This window comes from Galendromus occidentalis, unplaced genomic scaffold (genome assembly GCF_000255335.2).
Source record: "Galendromus occidentalis unplaced genomic scaffold, Mocc_1.1 scf7180000076574, whole genome shotgun sequence".
NCBI classification, from domain to species: domain Eukaryota; kingdom Metazoa; phylum Arthropoda; class Arachnida; order Mesostigmata; family Phytoseiidae; genus Galendromus; species Galendromus occidentalis.
This window is the reverse complement of record NW_003804563.1, coordinates 1086158-1106298: the sequence shown is the minus strand read 5'-3', so window position 1 is coordinate 1106298 and position 20141 is coordinate 1086158. Positions and strand designations below refer to the sequence as shown.

Genomic DNA, 20141 nt, shown 5'->3' with positions numbered 1-20141 from the left:
ACGTCATTGAGTTTCACGAATGAGACTTCGATCCAGAATCGGCGGATCAGTTATGAAGCTTAAACCATTCGCATCGCAGACGGAGCGGCGCAGGTACCTTCGAAATACTTCGGCGCTGATCCCTATCTGCTGGGACGGCGGCTTATCCTTAACGCAAACCTTTCCGATCAATCATCAATTCAACCCCGTCTCAGACCCCGGAACCATCAGCCCGTTGACAAAAGTCTCGCAGAGTTCCTGCTCGGAATAGGAAGAACATTTGGGAAATCCTGCGGGACCTGATCCTCAGCTCTTTCACTTCTCATGGACAGGCCGGCTCGAACTGCCACGGATACATCGTGACAGGCAAGGAGAGGATTCTCTTTGTAGAGAAATTGGTAAATGGCTCATAATAAGGAACAAATGATATTCCCACGCCCACGCCGCAAAGTATTGTCCGTAGTCCTCTGGATGAGTCACTCTGTTGACGGTCCCCAGCGATTCTGGAATTCGTCGATATGGAGGTTCGTTCCACGCAAAATAATGAATCCAATAAAGGAGATAAGTACTCCAGAGCCGATAACACCCTCCCTCCGACGCAAATGATCGGGAGAAACAGTATATAAATATATCGAGCAGCAGTCAGAGGTGTTGAAGTCTAACTGGTTCGGTGGAAATTCCGCGCGATGAAGACGATGAATGAGGTATCCCCTCCAGCTCGACTGTTCCTCGCAGTAGCCCAAATCAGCATCATAAAACTTCTAGGCGCTCATCTCTCTTCAGTCTTCAACCCTGGATCTCATGGATTCGTCCTGATGTTTTACAGATCCTGTTGATGTCGTTCCTGCTATTGAGCATGGCGATCGCGATACAAGGTTTGGTGATTCTTTCGAATGAATCAGAGAGTTTGCGGAAGAAAGTTCTGTTATAAGGGCTATTCTATATTCTTGAAGGCTTCGGCGTTCCTGCACATAATGTCGTGAGCATCGGGCGCACAGCTATAGGCTACAAGCCTTCAAGGAGCATGAGGAACGTGAATCCCTACGCAAAGTTCGATGGATCGGCTCCGCAGAACTTCCGGTCGTACTCTAATGTGGCCGCCTTCCAAGCTCCGGTGTACATGCCGAATTTATACCAGGGAAGAAGGAGCCCAGTGAGCTACGCTCAGAATCCAACTTTGCGAGGAGAGAGATTCTATTACAAGGTAAAGTCCTTCGTAGGTAGGGGACCTATCCTGTTTTCTGTGCTGGGTTTCAGCTGCTCTTGGAGATACTCCTCGGATGGTGTTTTATCTGTGCCTCTCTCATTCGCAGGCTCCGCGTTTCCAGAATACCGTCACTTCTCCGCGGGTTTGAAAGATTGGGAATCACATTGCCAACCGGGGAAGCGAGAGAAAACGAGCGTTCACTAGCTCTATCCCTCAGCAGGCCCAAAACTCTCGGATATCGCTCATGTGTAAGCTCGATTCCTGAGAGGGAATTGAGGCTATCTTCGTTAGAAAGAAAGGTAAAGAGAGAAAAATGGCGAGAGCCTTTCCCCGGGATATTTCGAGGATACTCTGGTTCCCCGTCCGTTCCATGGCATGAGGGTATGCCTCTGGAAATTGTCAGCCGTCTCCGACAGTATCGAGCCCGGGGAAACTCCGTGGTATTCAGCGTCAGACATCGCGTCACAAGACAAATGTCGAATCAGATGATTGCGGGGAGCGTCGTGACGATCTTCTATTTAAGATTCTGCTCACATCAGTCGACAACTTACAGCAATAATTCTCTCGAGAACCAAATAGTGCAATAAAGGCGAAACAGTAGTCAGTTACTGTCCTACTAAACACTCTGCTCACTTGTCGAGCCACGTCCGATCCTTTGATTACCGAGCTACACGGCATTATAGCGATAAGCTCTTGAAGAAGCTCGCTTGAGCGCTCCGCCGCAATTCGAACGAGCGCTGTGAGCTCCGGAGTGATGGAGCTCAGGGACTGTTGGGAAGAGTCCCCAATTTCATACAAGGAAACTCGTTTCCCTCTTGTGACGAATCTCTGATGGAATCGGAGCTTGATGACGACGGCAAATACCGCGGGATTGTGTCGTGGTATTTCTCCGGAAAGTTCAGCGCGCAAAGAGTTTGATGCGAGACTTTCTTCTGGAATTCTCGGGATTCATCCGGAATCTCAGACCGAATCGATGATAAGTATGGCACGTTTGGCATTGAAGCCTGATTTGCTCCCGGATGCCGTCGAAAGTGTATCAGAGTATTCGAGTATCCGATGGTGCGTAGGCACAGCGGAAACCTTGAGGTGTTGACATCTGCGGCGATCTTCACTCAAAAATTCAGCCAAGCACCCGCATGGAATATCCGGGCGCCAGATTGTCCACACGTGCCATCTTGGGCCGCGATGTGTCAATAGCTAGATTAGGGAGCATTAGACGGCATAAGCAAGGGCGACCACCCCAATGTCTGAGGGACAGAAAATTAGGGATGATCGAGAGAGAAGGCGAGATAATCCCGATAATTCATAGGTTCCTGGATCCATTCGAATCCTCATTACGTCATTCAAGAAGAAGCTGCGGGATCCAGCTTGTCCCTAATTTCTGTCTCGGATCCAGACGCTAACTATTTGGACGCAACAGATCAGAAGATGCGCACTGATAGTTCGGTGCCCGCTTAACGTATCCGAAGGGGCAACCCTGACGAGGGAGAGGATGACGCTCGACAAAATCTGAGAGGCGGTGAATCGGCAGAATATTCGACGAATTCTTCTGATAAACTAACGTCGACCTTCCGCCTCTCCCAGACTCGTCAGTGAACTATATAACACGAGCTAGGTACTGAAATCAAGTCACATTTCTCAAAGATGAAGCCTTTGGTAAGTGAACGGCCGATTCGTCTCTTGTGCGCATTCGATTTTCCTCCCTTCTCATACGAAGCCCGGCGCATTCCTTGAGGTACTCGAGTAATCTAAGTTCCGCCTGCAGTACGTGTTGACTGCGTTGGCTGGCGTAGCGGTGGCTCAGTACTCTGACCCTGCCTCTCATGGGTTCACTATCAACGCCCCTGGACTAACCAACACGGCAACCTTCGGCTACGGAGCGGGACTTTCCTCGAATTCCGCCGCTGCTTCTCGACCCGCCTTGGCCGCTCCCCGTCCCGCGTTCGCTGCCACATCGAACTACGTTCCTCTGTCGAACACTTACACCTCTCAGCCTAGGATCACGCTCACTGAAAAAGCGTTCACTTTATCGAATGTCGGAAGTGTTGGCGGTCCGACCGGCTCTGTGATCGGAGAGCGTCGCCTTCTGACGAGCTCGAATGCGGCGCTCCCGCGACAAGCTGTGGGTGCTGGGGTGCCCCGCAATAGCTTGGGTACCACCGTTGTGAGTCTTTCCAATCGAGGAGGTTCTGCTCCTGCTCCTCTTTCGAACTATTTCGGTGGGAACACAGGCCGAATCGTCGGCTCGTCCGGCCTTTCGGGAAGCCCCTTCAACCCGACCATCCAGCGGGAACCCCCTCGATTCCAATACGCGGTGAGTGAAGTTTCAAGCAGTAAGTCTAGTTTTGTAATTGGTGTGTGACGATTATTCTCAAGTGAGAAATACTTACCCCCGGTCAGCCTCCTCAAGCCCGCGGGAACTTTGCCCCCTCCCACGGATATACCGTCAACGCTCCTGGATTCACCAAGCACAAGACGTTCGCCGGTCCCGCTGTCCACGGTACAAACCAAGCCTTCCTCCACGCAAACTCCGGCTGAAGCCGAACTCGAATGACAGTTCCAATTACTTCGCGTATTTGACAATAAAACTAGTCCACGCCAGAATCCGGCTGTCTTCCTTCTGTAGAGTTTCCGCGACCGAGAGCAGTCCGAATCTTCCGCCTGATCGGCGGTCGAAGCGAGAAAGGTGGTGAAACGTGATGGCAGGGCGGCAGGAAACTCGTTCGTTGTCCTCTCATGTCTTAGAGTTTCGGTACGGCTCGGCTCGCGGGGCCAAAGCCAAATCAGAAAGGGTCCAGATGAATTATTGATCGGTTGTGAGAGCTGCTCGGAGATTAACTTCATTCGATCCCCCAAGATGAATTAGACGTCTCGACCTATTCCGTTCAGCAGAGGGAATGCGGCCGATAAAGCTCAAACATGAATTAAATTTTTATTGATATCTTTCATGGTAATACTCCCGTCGATAATAATACTTCTCTGTTTTTCTGTCTTCTCGCCGCTTCCCTATTCCGACAGCGTGTATATACAAGTGTCTAGGAAACGGTGGTCACAATCGGAGCTGATCTCAATCGATTATGCTCTCAGCTCTGATGAAATTACATGCAGGCTGTCTCAGACAGACTTAGAGTACATGGTGACGATGTTCCCCCGTTCCGACGAGACGGATAGTCTCAGAGTCTATACATGAAAACTGATCATTCAATTGCACGGGAAGGCGAGACATCATGATTGCGCTTCCTTCCTATTCTCACATACACCCTTGTTCATCCATCCACTCTTTCAAAATGCTAAAAGTATCAACAATTAGGTCACACCCAACGTTTAGGCGTTTTTCCGTTCAACGCCGCAGACAGTCGTGATCGAAGAGCACCAGCTGAAAAATCGGAACGGAAGATCCAGTATTTATATCGGAAGATCTATTATACGCTGCAATCTCCGGAGTTTCTCTTTCGCTTTGAAATCATTGGCTCAGACGCATTCTCCGCCCAATTCGACTAGGGCTGCACTCACCTATGGACACTGAAGTGGACGGTTCGATTCCTTGCGAGTCAAAGTTTTCCTCAGCTGGTTTGCGGATAACTTTGGTCGTTGTTGTGGAGCTCTTAGACGCCGCCAACGAGAGGAGACAGCTCTGGGGATGCGCGCTGACTGTGGCTTGAGTCGAGCTCTGCTCGCTTGGGATATGTTGTCCGGCCGATCGGTTTCTAGATGGCAGTAGTATTCTGCTCACAGTGTTACCGGTGCGTAGCGGAGGTCTGACCGTCGATGCAGTTGGAGTTGTGATCCCTATCGGACCACGTAAAGAACCCTGAAAACGATAATCAATGAGCTCCGGCGAGATGACCCTCAGTCTTCCAGTCGGCTAATGGTGGAGTGTGCGGGAGCCCTTGTTCCGTGGAAAGCCAGCGATTCCTCCCCCGCAGGATTCCGCTCCCATTCCTTTGCAGACAGAACATTCCACTCATATTCGAGAACAAACCCAGAACGAGACGATAGAGCGCTCAGAGCACCAAGAAGGGTCGCGCGATCGGGCTCCCTGAGTGACGTAAGTAATCTCCGCTCACCGTCCAGAGAATAATCATGAGGAGCTGAGTGGCCGAGGTATTTTCGTCGGCGAACCACGCCCACACGAGAAACACTCATTGCGATGAATGCTTCGCACAAAGAAATAGCAATCGTAACTTAGCTCCTGCCGTACCTGATCATTAGTCTGATTGAGACCGAGTCCTTGTTTGTAGTAGAGGGTGTTGGTTTCATCGGTGGGCAGACAAAGAGCGCGCAGTGCCAGAATGAACAGCACAAACACACACAGCGCCGAGAAAACCATGAGCGGAGCATATTGAGTCAGCAATTGAGTTAATGAAGATATGGTTCTTGTCGAAAGTAACAGCTTCCGCAGCGTAGCCAACGGACCCGAGGGATCGATCTGCTGAGCGCAATGAACAACTGTACCGTTACTTGTATAGTCTGGCAAACTCGTGCTTGAGAAAGCACTGTCTTCTGTCGACAGTTTCGAATTGCAATCTCCAACTGACCTCTCTGCAGCGCTGAAAAACATCGCAGTATCCGTTGTACTGATCGCAAGGCGTTCCCGGCTTCGCGAAGAGGTCGGGCACGTCATACGGAGGCGTGTTCCACTCAAAAGAAGATCGACAGGCTTGTCCTTCGCCTGGCAACCGACAACAAAGTTCACAAGCTTTCGTGGGAGCATCGTGTACTCCCCGATCGCACTGGCAGGACTCCAGGCCGTACGCAGTGCAGATAGATCCCGTGCATTCCTACGGAAGACGTGGCCATTATCGACCTGGGATACCTTTCGATACTCGGACTTGAGCGAGAGATTCCCGTCGTCGTCGTCACTGTTCTCCTTGACGATTTTCCTTCGCAATCATCACGGCAGCGGCGGAGGTCGAACCCCCCGGACCTCCCCAATCATGACATCATCGCGTCGCACGCGCTCAAGGCTCAACAATCACGGCTACTAATTCCAACATAATACTTACCCCCATATAACAAACAAACTCGTCATTGCAAATAGTTTTGTTTGGTTTGCTGATTGACGAGGGGCATTTCGGGCCTCCTCCATCGCAGAATGCGGAGCTCCTGCAGCCGTTGTCGTCTCGACATTTGTCTCCGATTTTGAGATTGCAGTCATCAGTACAACATGGTCCCTAGAAATCGTCCCCGAATTGAGTGGGAAGGAAGTTTCGCAACCTCTGAACCGGAAAGCTCGGGCGCGTCTGGGCAGCACGGATCCGAATACCGAGGCGTCTTGGCTCACCTGACTCGGGCTGCAAACAACACCTTTCCTCAACGTGCAAGGAACTTCGTCACTGTTGGTCCTTCCCGTCTGAGGCACACAACAAGTCTCCTTGCATTCATCCTCCCAACCACAGTCGCACTCTTCTGAGTCCTCAACAACGCCATTTCCACAAATCGATGATTGTGGCTCTGTAGGAGAAACATGAGGGGCTAATACGTTCTGGAGCTCAATTTGTGACCATCTCCTTTATAAGTAGACCGCGTAGCTCCGCAACGAGAAGATCCTCGCTGAACCACTGTACGATAAGTGGGAAAAATATGAAGCTGCATCGGAGGAGAAACTGTTTAAAGCCTCACCCATGAAACATCCTTTCGAGTTGATCGCTTTCTGTTTGAGAACTTGATAAATCGAGCGCAAACTACATGGCGAAAACCTGTTGTTGTTGCCCTTGTCACCAGAGGTGGCATGAGCAAACATTATAAAATTCCCTTGCTCTCCTCCGGGTGTGCAAAGAGTGTCATCTTTAGGATCATGCTGGAAAACATCGAAAAATCCATCAGGTGGAATCTTGCCGCAAAGATTTTCCCTCTCAGACGGCTCCGATTTGACTCCAGAACCCGTCCTGGACGGATTGATCCCGGTGACCAGGAGGGACCGAACTCAATCGAGCGTATTCCCCCACTCACCGGCGATCCGAAAGAGTGTCCGATTTCGTGTGCCAGGGTCACGTGCGACACGATTGGCGGAACGTGTTTCCCGTAATTGAGAAGCGTGACGATTCCGGTGTTCAGACTCTTCAGAGATCCCCGATAATGCTGCAGCGTAAGGGAGAACGCTCAGTCCCTCATACTTCTTGCTTCCGAATCTCCTTCCATCTGTTTTTCATTTCTCTGAGGTCGACTCGTCGACTGCCCGCCAAGAAGAGACACCAGCATCGTACTTACTCCATTTTTCTCGCAAACTCCTCCCGCGTTCTTCATATCACCTGTCCACGCTAATCCCAATGTGCCACCCTCAAAATCGCGGTACGTGAACATGTACGCGAGACAGAAGTTGTCGTAATCCTCTTCGGAAAAAAGCTCAAGGAATTTCTCGACCCCGTAATTTTCCGGATACCGATAATCCGGGCTGTTAAGGCTGGCCGTGGTGTGCACCTTTATCCTTTTGATTAGAAATGATATGTTGTCTGGTATGTTGTCTTGATCGAAGTCTGAAGTGGACAAGACAAGCTTTCACTCTCGAGAGCAATTATTTATACAACAGCATATCTCGGGAATTTCCTCGATGAGCTTACGAGGTGCCCGGCTTGATAATCCACTCTTTGAGCTAATCCTAAAGTTCAGCGAACGACGCACGTTCCTCCTCTCGTTTCACGTCTCATCGGAGTATCCTGGCAACTATTCCTACCTAGCGCCTCGCCCCTAGCGGGTAGTTCTGAGTATTCTCGCGAGTATCATGACTCTTACCGGTCTCCTTGTAAATGGAGTTGACCTTTTGAACGTGTCTCGTCATGCTTTCGATGCACGCCTCCCGCGAGCCCATTTTTTCGTAAAACAAATGATCGGCTTGGAGATACAGCGAGCACGTAGTCCGGTTATTCCTCGGTTTCTCACCGCGCTCAAGGGAGACTCTCGGCATGGTCTTTTGACCGCCGTTGTATTCCGTATGATAATCTTTATACGAATGCTTATCATCTCGACGGTAGCTGAGCATATCACCTTCCTGGACAATGCTTCCTGAAGTACCTGTTTGGTGGAGCGTGATAATCTTAGGAGAGTGAATTTGATTGAAATTCCTTCACCGATGGGGCCGGCCAATGAAATTCCTCGGTGTGGCTCCCCTGAATACCCGCGAGAACTCGGGCCTACGATTGAGATGAACAAGCATCGAGTCGGAAACATACCCGAGACATTTCTCCGGCGTCTCAGGAGATGATGTCGATCTGCCGAGATGGGATAGGTTTCGAGACTCCCGTCCAACGAAACCGAACCGCACGTTGCATTTTCGGGAAAAATACGTCTGAACCCTGCAACGAGGCCACGCAATCCAAGATATCATATCCGCCTGCTCTAGTTGAATTCGGGCCATTTGCCTCGGAAAGAGATCTGAGGGAGCTTGTTTCCTATTCTGGAGTGCCTGAGAAACGGCGGCTGGAGACTATCTTAATGGGTCTCTGCAGTGCTGCACATCTGTGATGCTGAGCGTGGGCTTTCGCAGCTTGCCGGCAAGACAGAGAAAAAGAGTCAAGGGAGCAGAACGACGGAGGGAGCGTACGGGAATATTCTCTCGGGAGCTCGAGTTCCTCGAGCACGGAGGCTTTTTCACGGAAAAGCAAGTAAGTAAATTAACGCCTACTTCCGCGCTCTCGAGAGTATCAACGAAAGTTGTAGCGACTGAGCTGAGATTTCACGACACCCGATGCGTTCATCGCAAGCGATGCGGGGATAACTTCTCTCGAGGACGCAACACCTCCGAGAAGGAGGGAGATCGTCACGGATATATTCCGATGCAGACTCGTAGGACTGAGACCACGAGCTCGAAGCGGATGTCACTCACCTTGTATATCACGCTGTGGAAGTTAGTGGTGGTATTTCCACCTGATTGACGCGGCTGCATTGCTGTCAAATACCGCGAGACGGGCTCAATAAAGAATATTTCGTCCATTTCCTCGATGACACCGTCGAAGAGACCGTCCGACGTCACCACACCCTGTACAATCGATCTTGGGACGCCTGAGACGAAAGTCGCGATTATGTTTAAACCTGCACGAGAGCGTCATCGATCGCCCGGAGGGCTTCTCCGAATGCTCCCGAGCAGTTCACGGAAATGGCCCACCTTCAATGCGTCCTCGGACAGCCTTCTGCGTGTCATATTCCATTTGTTCCCCATCTTCAAAGACCTTGAAGTCGGCAGCGAAAACGTCTTCTGGGTCAGGGTGCAGCAATAATTTGAACTTTCTGCAAATATCGAAGGCGACAGTTTGAATCGATATATAAGTGAACGCCCCACCGTCCTCACTATTTTGGATTTTTCCGGTCGTTTCGCATCGGATTGGGCTCAGAGCCGTGTCGAGTATCTCCGAGAATCGCCCACGGGGGTATTCAGTGAATACTATTCACAAGCGTTTCGAGCTCGTCGGCTGATTGTGAGAACTGGAATCGGTGCCTTCTCCTGCGCCTACACGAGCTTTGCGAATGGCGATGTGGATTGACGTCGAATGTAGGAACCTAAGATCGTCGGGGGAGCGCGGTGAATGGCCTCTGTTATAGAACGACGTCCGGCTGTTTGTAACAAATTACTTGGGACGACGGTTCGGTTCCCGCGCTGTGGTGCTTCAGTCAGAGGAACGGGGGCAGGAATTATACGCTCGCGGACAGATCTCCGCCGATGAGAACCGTTCCCTGCGTGGGGAAGTGACGAATTGCGGGCGTATACATTGTAGAACGACCTGACGTGCAAGAAACTCAAAACTCAGTGAGGACTGTGCGCACAAACCTTCTGTGAGCCTTGAACGATAGCTCCAGAGGAACTTGATGAGCCCGTTTCTCGTCGGAAGCACGCTTTGTTCGGGCGTGGAGCTTCAACGGAGCGGAGTCGTAAAACAACGGCTCGTAGTACTCAATCAATGGTGATATGGAACTCGATTGTGGTGATCGGTGAGGCCTTGCAGCGAATCCAGTTTCTGCAGATATCAGCCAGAGTACTGTCGCAAAAATCGTCCCAAGGCCTTCGGAGGCCGGGACCACCATCGCACTTGGCATGCGAACTATCCTAACTCATATTTAGCTAGGTGTCGACAGATCCTTCCTCAAAATACAAAAAGAGGACCAACGGAATCTGCCATTAGAGGCCCTTACGAGGGCTTCTTCGGGTGGACTGCCGAAGGCTGATCAGCTGAGGGATCTCGCCGCCATCTTGGGGTACGTACTCTCGCTCCCTGAAAGCGCCCCTCGTAGCTTTGGCCTCACCCGCTCTTTTTTTCCGTGGAAGGTACGGACATTGTTGAGCCACAGCTTCGCGAACTCCCCGGAGCTATCCCGGAGCAAGGACGGGACTAGATTCTCCGAAGCCTCCGAAGGATCTAATATTCTAATGATAAGATTGCGCAGAGGAGAGAGCCATCGTATTCAGCGAGGCGATCCCTACATTCGCCGGGAAATTCGATCCAATATAGAATCGAGGATACTCGTTTCCATCACGAGTTTCGGGAATCGCGCCGTTCGAGAAACCTGGACGAAGAAAGGCGGGAACGGAGCAACCTTGGGAAAATCACTGTCACCCGGAGGAAAGGAAACGCCGCGATGAGGATTGCATAGCTCAAAGAATTTCATTTATTCAATCTCGTATATTTATGTATATCAATTTATATATTTAGATCTATGTTGGTATACATCCACGAGAGCTGCTCGAATGTATAGAGATTCTACGTATGTATTTGTGACCTCGGGTGCGATCCCAGAGTCCCCTTAGCCGTATCTTCTATCTATCAGAACACATGAGTGTGGCACAATGGCACGGTAATTGCTATTGATATGAGACTACATTCCCCGAAAATAATACCACGTTCACATTCACGATGGGCCGCGTTTGGCCTCTACGGCTGGTCACAGTGTCGATTCATTGGATGATCGCTCATCCGCTGTAACGTTCTCAGCCCATGCCGAATACACAGATGTCAAGTACACCCTAAGCCTGAAGGACGCGGGGTCCGTGTACACAAAAGCTATGATGAAATGATAAAGCGGTTCGTTTGGCATGTTTAAAAGATCGTTCGTTGAGTACGAGAAACTCCTATCCGACAATATAATTTCGTTTACGTTTGAGATGTCGCTCACGAGCTCATGTCGAAGGAGCTTCTAGTTTTTCTTTATGTTTGACTAGCATCTCACACACCATGGCAAGTTTCTTGAGTCGGGGTTGGCTCTTGACCTCTGACAGATGACACATCGTTAAACTGAAAATAGATTCGAGAGCGCGCGCCGTATCCTTGAGGGCTCCACACTCGCCCATCCCTCTGGGCACATCGGTTGTATTGACGGCGCAAATTTCTTCGATGAATCTTATCACTTTAGACTTATTCTTGAGAATGAACGGATTCACAACTTCCATCCATTGCTCCTTGAGGCCGAACTCGGCGAGGTTCGAGAGGTTTTGGAGACATTTCGCAACGAGCATCAGGTTGCGACTCGCCATCGGCGACGGCGCCGAGGTTACAATTTTATACTGATGAGGATTTATTATCGCCGGACACAAAAGTCTGAGGAATATGAACGACGATATGACCTGAGTTCGAAGGAGATGCTCGTTGGGCCATCGTTTAATTATAGCTTTCTGGAATGTAGCCAGCAAATAACGTAGGCAAAGAGGTAACTGGTATACGGATGCAAAGATTTTCTCCGTGAAGTCGTCCAACATCGCCAGCAGATGTTCGGCATTCGTGCACGCGTCGTGCAAAGAGTCCAGCTTCGCAGGATTGAGCTCGCAGGACTGTTTCCCGTTGACGATCGAGGCTACCGGAGCCGAAATAGAGCTACGAATAAAGTCTAGGGCGCCGTTCTTCATGTAGAGATCAATCATGCTCGTGAAAAGACTGCTCCCACGGAACATAATACTGGCATCCGTTTCGTTTTCGATCTCGCGCAGGCCCAGAGCTTTCAGAAGTTTCGCTTCTTTCTTCTCGGCTATGAATAAAGTCAGAAGATTCTTGGCGAGCAGCGAGGTCTCTCTTGAGAACACTTCCTGAATTTCCATCACCAGCGAGAAGTCGTCTTCAAGCAGGAGCTGACGCAACGTTGCGTACTCGCTGATAGGGAGGATGACTTCCTTGGAGAAATGGACTCGCAGATGTAGTGAGCCCCAGTTCTCTAAAACAGGAGATACTCCCTGCAGCGGGTACCATTTATCTATCGGCTCCATGGTCCACATGTCTTTGAGCTCCAGAATGACTTGAGCCATGTCAGCGTTTTTGTCCTTCTTGCCTTTAGAGCAAACGGTCACGGTAAAGCTATTTATATTTGAGGGAATATCGTCGAGGCAGTATTCCTCCTCCCAGACGGGATCCGGCGCTGATTTGACCTGAGATCGCGCTATTTTTATATCATCCAACGACATCACGCAGAACGGATTCAGGACCAGGAGCGGCGGAAGACGTTTGGCCTCGATGAGGCACACTTTCATCGAGCAGATATGTCGTAACTGGCCGGATTGTGGGTTGCAGATTTTCGAGAGGCTCGTGTACCAGTCCTGAGCCGCCTCACCGTCCGGTGCGGATAGATAGTAGATCGTGCTGAGGCAAGGCAACGCTCGCTCCACTAATTGGAAGCAATGAGGCTGGTCGAACAGTGAGTCGTGGACCGCGTACAGGCCCGAACAACCGAGATCGATAATACCCCTGGGTTTCGTTCGGTGAGGGTTGTCGTAGAAATATAGCATCGCTTCTCCCGCGTTCAAAACGAACCAGGCTTGTTTCCATTTCTTGTTATCGACAGTTTTCTTGTGGAGGAAGCCTTTCATCGCGGTCGAGGTGCGCGTGTTCTGCTCCCGGAGCTGCTGGATAGTCGAATAGATCTCTTCGACTTTCGCCTGACTGTTCGGCACCCCGAACTGCGGTGCTTTAAGGATAGGGTCTCCTAAACAATGACCTTCGGCTATGTGTTCCGTTTTATACCTTGTAATGATTGCCTCGAGAGTATCGAAGTATCTGCCGCCCATAACGAAAGTGTTCTGCTTCTTCTCGATGCGGAAGCGTTGGATTGATTTGTTGATGAAGAGGAATATCGAGTAGTCTCCCGGAGAGCGATCCGACGGACGAACGAGAAAACTTCCTTCGCCCCCTTCGACGAGTTTCGCAGCCGCATCGACAGCGGAGATGCTACCATGATACCAAGGATAGCACTCTTCCGTGAAGTCGGCCACGAGCTCGTGGTACACGAGACCGGAAGGTAAATCCTCGTTGGGATTGAGCCCTTCGCCTTCAACTTTCTTACACCATAGCCATCCGTCCCCCATGTCCTGCTCGACTTCGAACACGTCGCCTTTCTTGAAGGATAGTTCGTCGGTATCCGCTAGCTTATTGTACGGGAGTATGGCGACGACTTTGCGGTTGTGAGGTGCAGGCTCCGGTGGGACGACATGGTAGTGCAACCTCTCACTCTTCAGGATGTCCGACACATGCGTGTAGTAGCCGACCAGCTCGGACAGGGTCGAGAATCGACGTCCACCGATGTAGAAGTCGCCGCACACGGCAGCGATCCGGAAATGGTGGATTCCGGAATGGCCTCGGAATGACAACACAAATCCGTTCTTCGACTGTCGCACGAGATACGCACCCCTCTGATTCGCTTGTTGTAGCCGGCACTCGGCTACGTGCCGGTCGATCTTACCGTGGAAGAACTGAGCGCGTGGCAGGAGTTCCTTCTTAGGAAGCGACTTCGGCTGCTGACTCGGCGTCGAACCGAAAGGGTCGTAGTCATCTTCGTTCGAGTTCGTTGTGCTGCACTCGACGTTGTAATAGCCGGACATGGTCGAGACGGCTTCTGATACGAGATTACTGCATTGATCAGATGGGTTCGTTTCACTCAACCGCCTCTGACACAAGCCCGAACTGTTGGCACTCACAGTCCCACGAACGATGACGACGATTCCGGCGACTCTTTAACGAACGGCGGGTAACTCTCGTAGAGCCGCTGAGGTCAATTCCAGAAATACTCAGTGTTTGTCGGCCTTGTTTACAAATGGCACAGGAAACTTGTCACATCGGCCGTCAGAGGAAAAAAGAGAGAGAGCATCAACACGAAATCTTCGAAGGTTTGTTGACAGTTTCGGTGCCCTCTCCCAAATGTGGACATCCTTCAGGCTCGCGATTCCTAAGTGTAAGAGGGAGGATCAATATGCACCAAGCTCATCTCACTTGGACGTGGTGGGGAATCCGGAACGACGGCCTGTAGCGAAGTAGGTACATCGACGCTAATTCCAACTAATGAAGGCTTGCAGACGACTAGTAGCGGGACGCTGATGATGATGATCTCCGCTTGCCGGAGATGATGACTGAGAATGTCCAGAGTCCAGAGACTTCATTTTATGTATATAGGTACATGGACATCTTTCAAGAGGAGCAAAATAGGAATGGAATGATGGGAGATTCCATGAACGCGGATTGTTGAGCCGGATGGAGCACATGAATCCACCACCGTCGACTGAATTCGTTGGTAGCACTCGGTATTTCAGTATGTATTCATTCCTGGCTAAACGACTTTTCGAACACGGTTCTTCCTTTACCACGAACATCGCTACATTTCGCGAACCGCACCAGAAGATCTGCGAAAAACCGATGGGAAGGTCCAGACCAAAATTAGTGATGATGAGCGAGAACCGCGTGAAGAAAATCTCGGTCCCCGCGTTAGACGCAATGAAATGTCTGGACCTCGCATGATTCTCGACTCCTGCTTCCCGCACTGGGTTATTTCATATTCCAAAATCGCGCTGATTGAATTTTCACCCGTCTCCCTTCCTGCAAGCATCCTCACATGCTCCTTATCGGTCTGCTTCAGCGCGCTGTACCCGGACCGAGCCGAATAAGACTCCTCAGAGAGGAGACGCTGGAATCCTCGGAACGGATCCGATCTCGAAAGCAGAGGCACGCAGAGAAATAATGATCGTGACCCGAGGTCTCTTTCCAACGAATCCGCGAGTCGTTCCGCGAAGTCCTTCCACATATTTCTCGATAGATGGGAGACCAATATCCTCCAGTTGAGTACAGGAAAGAGTGCCGATCGAGCCAAGCGTCCAGATTCGGGGCTCCAAATATTCACTGTGGGCATCCGGCGCAGTGATGGCGATCCTCCTCCGGCGCCCGAGCGACGCGTCTCGCCAAGGAAAAAAGTGTACGAGCTCCGGTTTCTCAGCGCGCGACGACACTCGTACGCGGAGCCATCCCGGTTCTTCGTGAGCAGGAGGTCTTTAGACGTAAACACCGGTTTCAAACATTTCGAACGCGTGTTCGATTCGTGTCCCGGCGGCGGCGACTGCTCTTTCACCATAACTAGTGCTGGCCCGAAGATACCCAACCCGAAGTAGGCTGCGCTCTATCATTTGTATTTGTATCTCACATGATTGGCATACGGCTCTCGAGCGTCAAACGCATGAATAATCTTCCCTCGCTCGTTACAGAAGGTCTCTGACGAAGATCATCGATTAGTCGGCGTAGTTTAGGGTTTCCATCTGGTCACGGTTTCATCATCCACCATCGACAATGGGCTCTTCGGGGGTCGCGATGTCGGTCGATGAAAAATACGCGCTGATCACCCGCAACCTCCAAGAAGTCTTAGGTGAGTCCCAGAGCGAAGGATAATGTCTACCGTGGGTACCATTCAGAGAAGGAAAATCTTCGACATGGATGAGCTCTCTCACCAATCAAGGGTCGGGTTAGAACAATAATGACATACGCCGTGCTTCACAATTTCCCGAAGTACCGTAAGCGGTTTCCCTGATGGCGCAAAGGAAATGTTCCGATCCGTTGCTCGAAACGATGATATATCATTTTTTTGATTTCACATTGCAGGGGAGGAGCGCATAAAAGATATCCTGAAAGAGCGAGACCTGAAGATTTACTGGGGGACCGCCACGACTGGAAAGCCTCATGTGGCGTACTTCGTCGCGATGACCAAAATCGCCGACTTCCTAAGAGCTGGGTGTGAGGTACTCAAGAGTGCCTCTTCGAAACTGATCATGAGGTGTGTCTTCATTCTCGGATTCCACTGGGGAGCTCACGATGCGTTCGTCGACAGGTGACTGTGCTCTTCGCTGATCTCCATGCTTATCTGGACAACATGAAGGCTCCATGGGAGTTGTTAGAACATCGAGTGAAATACTATGAGGCTGTGATCAAGGCTATGTTGGAATCTATCGGCGTACCTCTCGACAAACTGAAATTCGTTCGTGGCAGTACTTATCAGCTCCAGAGAGACTTCTCCCTAGATGTATATCGACTTGTTTCAATGGTGAGATTCTCCTCGCTGTCTCGAGGGAAGGGCAACTTTTCGCATTATAATCGGATCTCGCCATCATGCATAACGAAAAAATTTGACCGAAAATGTCGGTGAAATGGAGACCATAGAATCGATCTGCAGACACCCTATTTCCGAGATCGGGAAGTAATGATGACGAAATTTTCGCCTGACAGGTGACAGAACATGATGCGAAGAAAGCCGGGGCCGAAGTAGTCAAACAGGTGGAGCACCCACTCCTGTCCGCAATGCTCTATCCACTTCTTCAGGGACTCGATGAAGAATATCTGAAAGTTGACGCTCAGTTCGGAGGGGTCGATCAACGGAAAATTTTCACATTTTCGGAAAAATACCTCCCCGCTCTGGGTACGTCTTTCTCTTGAACAATCGGGTCCTGCTCGATCACGGTTATCTCGGAGCGAGGATCGAGATCTTCTCGAAAGCGCAAGCGCCGTGTATTTCTTCATCTACGGCCTCACTATGTATTGACATCGAAACTCACGATCCCCCTTTCGGTGAATTCAGGCTATGTGAAACGGAGTCATCTCATGAATCCTATGGTTCCCGGTCTGGCCGGAGGCAAGATGTCGTCATCAGAAGAGGATTCCAAAATCGACTTGCTCGACTCGGCTGCTAACGTGAAGAAGAAACTTAAGAAAGCCTTCTGCGAACCGGGCAACATAGACGACAATGGTCTCACTGCGTTCGTTAAACATGTGCTTTTCCCCATTTATGATGGAAAGAATGTCGTCCTGCACAGAAACCCAGAAAATGGAGGTGACATCACTTACGAAAATTACGACGCCCTTGAGAAAGACTTCGCGGACTTGAAGTTGCATCCCGCAGATTTGAAAGGATTTGTCGAGGGGGAAATCAACAAGCTCTTAGAACCTATCCGCAAGGTCAGTCCGCGAGTACATCGATCGGGGTCGATTTGGAGTTACCGCAGGCAATAACCCTTCTCGGGGAGCCACTCCGGAATGGGAGAATCATTCGTTTTCTCTTCCAGAAATTTGAGACCTGTCCTGAAATGGCGAAAATTTGCAAAGACGCATACCCACCGCCAAGCAAGAACGCACCCGCCGCAGAGGAAACGAGCCCCTCTTTGCTTGATATCCGCGTCGGAAAAATCGTCGAGATCGATAATCATCCCGACGCCGATGGACTTTTCGTGGAGAAAATCGACCTCGGAGAGCTGCAACCTCGAACAGTTGTGTCGGGCCTGCGAGGGAAAGTGGAACGTGACGTCCTGCTGAACTCTCTCGTTATCGTTCTCTGCAATCTGAAACCGGCGAAAATGCGCGGTGTAGAGAGCAAAGGGATGGTGCTCTGTGCAAGCACCCCGGATAAGGTATGTCTATCATCTGAAGGGTCTGATAATAGTTGATTTCATATCAATCTGAGATGAAGGCTGAAGAACCGGGCGGAGGGGGCAATTCCCGGGACCATTAATCTCAACGAGGACCTATCTGTTTGCAGGTCGAGGTGCTACGCCCACCGACAGACGCCAAGGTTGGCGATCGTGTTCTCATTGAAGGTTACGAAACTCTACCTCCTGGTGGAATTCCTGACGTATTGAATCCTAAAAAGAAGCATTGGGAAAAGCTCTCTGTCGATATGAAAGTTTCGAGCTCTCTAACGGCTGAATACGGCGGTAATGCTTTCTTGGTCAACGGAAACCCTGTGACCGCAGAAAGCCTCAAGGGAGCTCCGATTCGATGAATGCGCACTCCTTCTCAGGGTTTCAGGTATTTAATAAACTTACTCGCACCGGAAGAGTCTCTTTTTCTTAAAATATCCCCGATGCTGCGCAAGGAAGGAACTCAATTAGCGGAGCTAATGAATCGGCTTTTGAACGGACACTCGAAAGTCTGCGAGTATTCCACGGAATTTCATAATCCCCATGGTCTGGTGTAAAGGGACATTGATAATCGTATGTCAATCAATCCTGACGGAATCTTTGACGGAGGATTCTCTCGGGGCTTCATCAGAGACTTTGAGAGCATCTCGGAAAGAGGGTCCTCTCCCAGCTCTCTTTTCAGACTTCCCGCCCGCGAAGAATAATTCCCGTTGGCTTCGGGGTGGGCAAGAGCCAGTTCGGAGGAATTCATATTTTTGAAGAGCTCCGCTCCGACTGAATATTATCTTAGTTTCCGGCGTCAATTTTCAGACGTTGAGATAGAAAGAGTTTAGAAAAATGTTCGGGATAGTTTCAAATCTCTCCATGTTGCTCACCATTCAGGGCTCGACTCTTGAGCCGTGATTCTTTCAAATTGTTCGTGCGGGAGGACATAGCTCTGTAGGACGGGGGTACGTGACCGTCATTCAACGGCGGATTCTCCCGTTGGGGGGTGGGTAATGCTCGGGGAAGCGGATTCATACCTGAGTTTTACTTTCAGACTTATGTATGTGTAGACAGTCAGAATCCGCGCAGAGGACACGATTGTCCGGTAGCCCCCTCCCCCTTCTTGAGTCCACTACTGCTTGACAACCATCGATTTAGGAAGGCCATTGGCCGGCGGAGCCTCGCTCCTCGCAGGGGCTGTGAGATGCTCAGTAATGAGACGTCATATGAGAGTGATGCTAGGAACCTCCATCGAAACGTGCGATGTCTGAGGCGGCAGGGTGAATCGTCCGGTTCCCTTCAGTGGTGAGATACCCCGGGAATGGTCAGGATAGGCAAAGAAGCATCCAAGGGAACGCTGTGTCTCGCCAAGGTTGCCTACGGCGGAAGAACCTGAGCAGACGGTCGTCTATATGACCAAACGCTCAGCATTGCGGCATCTGGGTGCAGCCTTCAGTAGGCTCCTCGAACTGATATGCAAATCGACGAGGGACTTCTTTCGAGGAAGAAGACGAAGGAGGAGAGATAGAGCAGATATCCCCAAGGGGAACACTCTCCGTCGGCAGAGGAAGTTCTCTCCCTCCACATTCAAGTGCCCCATAGGAAGGGATAGTTGTGGGTGAGATATGACGACGTTAGTAGCCGTTTTTCTTCGGATCCGATAAGAAGAAGAGTGAGGAGACGTGGGTTCGTTGCTCCTACTCGTATCAATTCCTGGGCCGAGAAAATATCATACCCGCCTCCAGAGTGTTACCTCGGCCGCCGGTTCCCGATTCCTGTCACAGGTGGGAACTGATGGACAGCTTGAGGAAATATAGCGATTCGCGTCTACGGAAGGTATTCACGAGCATGCATGGAGAAAATCAACCCGACCAGAGGGACTAGAGGGCCGATATGAGCAGACAGACAAAGAATGATCGTGATTTCGCTCCCGAGCTCCGTAAAACAAGGCCCATCGGATTCCGCTACCCGAAACCTGTGGCTCGAAGGTGAAGACAAATGTTTGGAATTCGCCGGGGTAGATACCCCTATACATTTGGGTAGTGGCGTCCGCAGGATTTCTCTTGGGGAGGGGCTAGATCGGGTCCTCGCATGCGGCTGATTTCCGACATGGCGACTCGCTCCTATACCTTTCAGGCAATGAATTACCGTCGCTTCCTTAGGAATGAGAAACCGCCCCAGCCTTCCGCCGAACGCCGCAAGTAGACTGATAGGGGATCCGCTCTTCTCCAGTTTTCCTACCTCACCGTACTTGTTCGGATAGATGGGCACCCCCCAATGTCGACTTTCAAAACTTCTATTATAGAATCGCGTCCTCATGAGCAGCGGCGGATTCACGAG

General features: G+C 50.7%; 4 protein-coding genes across 4 annotated transcripts; 2 read left to right on the top strand and 2 right to left on the bottom strand.

The window, feature by feature from the left end:
- Positions 1-608: 608 nt before the first annotated feature.
- On the top strand, positions 609-3790 carry LOC100903970 (uncharacterized). Its single transcript, XM_003739605.2, has 7 exons — positions 609-683; positions 806-854; positions 933-1183; positions 1293-1328; positions 2816-2842; positions 2952-3500; positions 3587-3790. The coding sequence occupies exons 1-7, from the start codon at positions 666-668 to the stop codon at positions 3722-3724; spliced, it is 1068 nt and encodes a 355-aa protein (XP_003739653.2). The 5' UTR covers positions 609-665; the 3' UTR covers positions 3725-3790.
- Positions 3791-4497: 707 nt separating this feature from the next.
- LOC100900479 (disintegrin and metalloproteinase domain-containing protein 10) lies at positions 4498-11209 on the bottom strand. The gene is given in 15 exon segments (XM_029113342.1): positions 4498-4562; positions 4700-4997; positions 5388-5615; positions 5725-5967; positions 6193-6360; positions 6471-6640; positions 6809-6986; positions 7139-7267; positions 7397-7662; positions 7919-8197; positions 8356-8478; positions 8832-8984; positions 8987-9184; positions 9288-9409; positions 11121-11209. Coding segments are annotated over 15 exon segments (2709 nt in total).
- Positions 10936-13973, bottom strand: vap (RAS p21 protein activator vap). The gene has a single exon (XM_003739664.2). It carries the CDS (start codon positions 13971-13973, stop codon positions 11292-11294), a length of 2682 nt encoding a protein of 893 aa, XP_003739712.1. The 3' UTR covers positions 10936-11291.
- A 1490-nt stretch (positions 13974-15463) lies between these two features.
- TyrRS (Tyrosyl-tRNA synthetase) lies at positions 15464-18232 on the top strand. Its single transcript, XM_003739602.1, has 8 exons — positions 15464-15523; positions 15621-15778; positions 16012-16148; positions 16238-16450; positions 16633-16822; positions 16982-17358; positions 17466-17807; positions 17936-18232. Exons 2-8 carry the CDS (start codon positions 15703-15705, stop codon positions 18176-18178), a joined length of 1578 nt encoding a protein of 525 aa, XP_003739650.1. The 5' UTR covers positions 15464-15523; positions 15621-15702; the 3' UTR covers positions 18179-18232.
- The last annotated feature ends 1909 nt before the right edge of the window (positions 18233-20141 follow it).